Below are 3,662 nucleotides of genomic sequence, written 5' to 3'. Positions count from 1 at the left end.
TAAAAGCATCTTGGGACAACTGTTTCTTCTGAAAACCTGATCATTTAAACGGTCAGGAAAACTACCAACATTTTTATTTGTGAAGTTAAATATTTTCCTTCCCGATTCAAGGTCTGCCATATTATACTTAAGGAAATACCCTTTACAGAAGAAAAGTTAAAATAAATAAATTGAATTTACATAGACACATTAGTGAAATAATTTAAAATCAGTATGTTTACCTTAAAATACAAATTTGTTCATGAAATATTAGAACACAGAAATAGGGAGGTTCTGTGTGCATAGTGCAAATTAAAAGTTGTTTAGTGGCAATACACCTAAACCAAACTAGCCGAAAGTCCAATGTAAATTAAAATCACACTGTTCTATTAAACCTTCTATGACACCTTTTTGGGATAACTGTTGCAAAGTTCTAACAATTGTTCTACATGCAGCAAAACTTAAAAAAAGCCTTATCAATGAGCACACAAACTGTTTTCACAATAATGGAGGAGACAGTCCTCTCAGCGTGGCAATAGACGTAATGTCTGTGAAGGCCTTGCGTTAAGCAGAAATATATCTGCTATCTGCACCCCATTAGGGAGGCCTGTGAAGAGCTGTCCAAGCTGGATCGTTCAGATTTTTCTAGCGTATATCTGGCTGCCAACAGAAACAAACTGTGTTTCCTCCTCCACAAATGGCCTTAATAGTCCTGTTGCGTCTGTCCCCGGGTCTGGGCGGTCAGTAGTCGCTGCTGCTGCTGTAGGAAACTGATGACTTCTGGGCTTCTCAACAGAGACTGTGGACAGAAAAAAATAATACATGCCATGTACAGAGTTTGATGGCATCTCGGAAAAAAAAAAAAAAAAAACTTTTGTTTAGGTTCATTTCCAAGTTGTCCAAGAACAAGAGTTTTCCAGGAATGTCCATAATTCATGTCGACATGAACGGCCAAGCTTTTACCTCCTCCAGCAGCAGTGGGTAGCGCTTACCAGCACAAAGTATGTTTCTCATTAGAATCTGACTTATTACAGCAAGTTTACCTTACTAACATTCTCTGACCAACATTACCAAAACAAAAATAGCTGCTGAGTAGATTGTAGCTAAATACCTATGGCATGCTTGTGCTTTCACAAAGAGAGGATGTCAGCTACTGCTACAAGGGTAAATATTCGGACTTATCAGTGACATGCATGTAATCAGACATATCATGAACCACAGAGAGAAAATGTGTACAAGGAAAACAGATGGATGTGTCCATACTTATGTTTACTCACCAGTCTCTTCTGGTTTAATACTTGTTCGATGAGAGATGGCCTGGCAGGACGGTCACCCATAGTACCCAGGCGTTGCTTGGTGACAGATACTGGTCTCTCCTCCGTGCTTTCCTGCTCAACACAGACACAAATCAGATATCAGTCAAAGACATAATTATTACCTTCCTACATGAATTATACAACACAGTTTAACTCTACACAAGAAGGGTTATTTCCAGCTCTACCTTTCAAATATTGCTGTGAAAAAATTTGTTAAAACTGGTATGACAGGTTATCATTACATGAAGGGAATGTTGTGGTAACTTGCAGATACCAACACCCACTTGTGCCACAGGACAAACCTACAGGTTGGCCATGCCTATAGCCCAATAACATCCATAAGGTTAATATTAATCACAACTGGGATTCACACAAAACAGCAATTCGTGTATTATTAGCCTGGGTATATCTGATGAGGTAATCACAGGCAAGAGTGCACTGGGTGCTAGGGGAAAGTAAGCATTCCTGAAGACCCTGACAGACTGCACCTAGTATCCCCATGCTGGGTTAAGACTTATACACAATAGCCCAGCGTTTCCCTAAGCACTTGACTAAGTACTATGGCAGTTCGTGCAGATTGCCATCTAAAAACAATCTGGTCAACTATAATCAGGTCTGTCTATGCTGGCCTAAGAGGTGAGTGAGTCATCATAGAAAATAAAGTCTGCCGTTATGATCACTATCACAGATCTTTCCATTGAACACATGGCATTTGAGCAAGTGAGCCTCACATTAGTGGAAGCTACAAGAGGACCCACCCCTGAGAGGGAACGCTCAGATGATTTCCGATGCCGCAGCACCGTTGCTGCGGCAGGATATGTGACAGGATGCAAAGTATGTTACTTTTGTATACTGCGCAAGACAAAACGACTTAATTTTAAAACATGAGGGGTGATGAAATGATGAAAACCTTGCTAGTATTTAAGTTCCAAGCTGCATAGCTAGTTACTCAAGACCTTGCGCCAGTTTTAAAGATAAAACTAGAATAAACTCTTACGTCTAATTTTCCGGTTGACATAGCCTGATCGCTTTTCTTTTTCTTGTATTTGTCTTTGTACATTTTATTGCGGTGTTTCTTGCACATCCACGGTTTCCTCTGCTTGGCCACCTGCGTCGTGGTCTCTGTACACCCTTCGTACGTGCATGTCTTCGTCACATTTTCGTTGTCACCGAAAGCCTCCTCGTCGTTTAGTTCCTCTGGGCTAGCGGTGCTGTCCCTGGGGTCCACGGTTTCCAGTACGTCGCTCTCCTCACCTGGGTCCTCCATATCGTACGAGAAAATGTTGCTGTCGGGCTCCTGCGGTGTGACCACATTCCTGCTCTCTACAACGCCACTTTTGTCAACGAAGTACGTCTGTCCGTCTTTAGTGAGCAAAAGCGACATGTTTGAGTCTTTGCTCACTGGCGTTGTGCAAGTGTCTTCTTCGCTCATTGTTCTGATTCCAAAAGTGCCTTTGTATTCCAAAACCAAGATTATAAACCAAGATTGCAAGAAAGAGATCCCAAATGTCAGTAACCAATTTCCCGGCTAGCTTGTGAATGCATTAGCAAGCTGGCTAGCTAACGTTAGCCATCTGGTTTCCTTTCTATGATACCGATTAGCTGCGCTAGCTAGCTAACGTTAGCTAACGTTGGTTAGCTGGTAGTGTAACTACCGACAGATTCGGCGAGGTTGCATTTATTTAGCAGGCTAGTCGCACAACACTTGGCCGTACATTCATGATTCAATAAAAATTGTAAATCCCAAGGAAACTGGAGCTACCGAGCTTAAGCAAGACAGCTACCCACTTGTCACGTCCCCTTCCTGATAAAAACAAACACGACGGCTCTATGGTCCAGCTAGCTAGAAGTTGTTCGCGAATCACACCTGCTTAAGATTTAGGAGGCTTCCCTCTTGTGGTAGATAGTGGTTATGTTACACGCAGTTGCTTGTTAAGTGTAAACATTTAAAAAATATTCACTTGACTCCGCGACACTTAAGGAGAGTAATTTTTGCCAATAGTGAAATAAAATGGGGAAGTAAGCGTTTTCTTAACGAGTATAAGTGTCCAATAGCAGAGGTGAATGTCCACTGATACAAATGAAATGTGAAAAGAAAAATAAAAATGGGAAAAGGGTGAACATTTATATTGATGTTATAAAGCAGATCCAGGTTCGGTGCTTGGGGGTCAGAATCTGTCTGCACCCATGGACGACGGTTCAAGATACCGTTATATGTGTTTAGCAGAAGATGGAAATTTTCTAGGATGTCTGCTAGCTGAGTATTTCATTGTGGGATATATACATTGCAATGCAGAGCACATCTTTAGACATGACTTATTCCAACCACATTTCTATAGAAATATGTGTTTAACTTGTTAAATGTAG

At 41.2% G+C, this 3,662-nt stretch overlaps 1 protein-coding gene across 1 annotated transcript; it reads right to left on the bottom strand.

The window, feature by feature from the left end:
- Positions 1 to 248: 248 nt before the first annotated feature.
- Positions 249 to 3,108, bottom strand: LOC118775475 (regulatory factor X-associated protein). Its single transcript, XM_036525416.1, has 3 exons — positions 2,293 to 3,108; positions 1,257 to 1,367; positions 249 to 778 (listed from the first exon to the last, which is right to left on the bottom strand). The coding sequence occupies exons 1-3, from the start codon at positions 2,725 to 2,727 to the stop codon at positions 683 to 685; spliced, it is 642 nt and encodes a 213-aa protein (XP_036381309.1). The 5' UTR covers positions 2,728 to 3,108; the 3' UTR covers positions 249 to 682.
- Between the last annotated feature and the right edge of the window lie 554 nt (positions 3,109 to 3,662).

Source organism: Megalops cyprinoides, chromosome 3 (assembly GCF_013368585.1).
Source record: "Megalops cyprinoides isolate fMegCyp1 chromosome 3, fMegCyp1.pri, whole genome shotgun sequence".
Classification (NCBI taxonomy): domain Eukaryota; kingdom Metazoa; phylum Chordata; class Actinopteri; order Elopiformes; family Megalopidae; genus Megalops; species Megalops cyprinoides.
Note: the sequence above shows the minus strand (reverse complement) of the source record. Positions and strands in the feature narration are given on the sequence as shown.

What these genes read in the sequence shown, in the direction of transcription:
- LOC118775475 (XM_036525416.1), bottom strand. Translation starts at nt 2,727, where the DNA reads ATGAGCGAAGAAGACACTTGCACAACGCCAGTGAGCAAAGACTCAAAC. An exon ending in TGTCAACCGGAAAATTAGAC is followed by an intron (nt 1,368 to 2,292) that starts GTAAGAGTTTAT and finishes TGTGTTGAGCAG; the next exon opens with GAAAGCACGGAGGAGAGACC. An exon ending in TATTAAACCAGAAGAGACTG is followed by an intron (nt 779 to 1,256) that starts GTGAGTAAACAT and finishes TTCTGTCCACAG; the next exon opens with TCTCTGTTGAGAAGCCCAGA.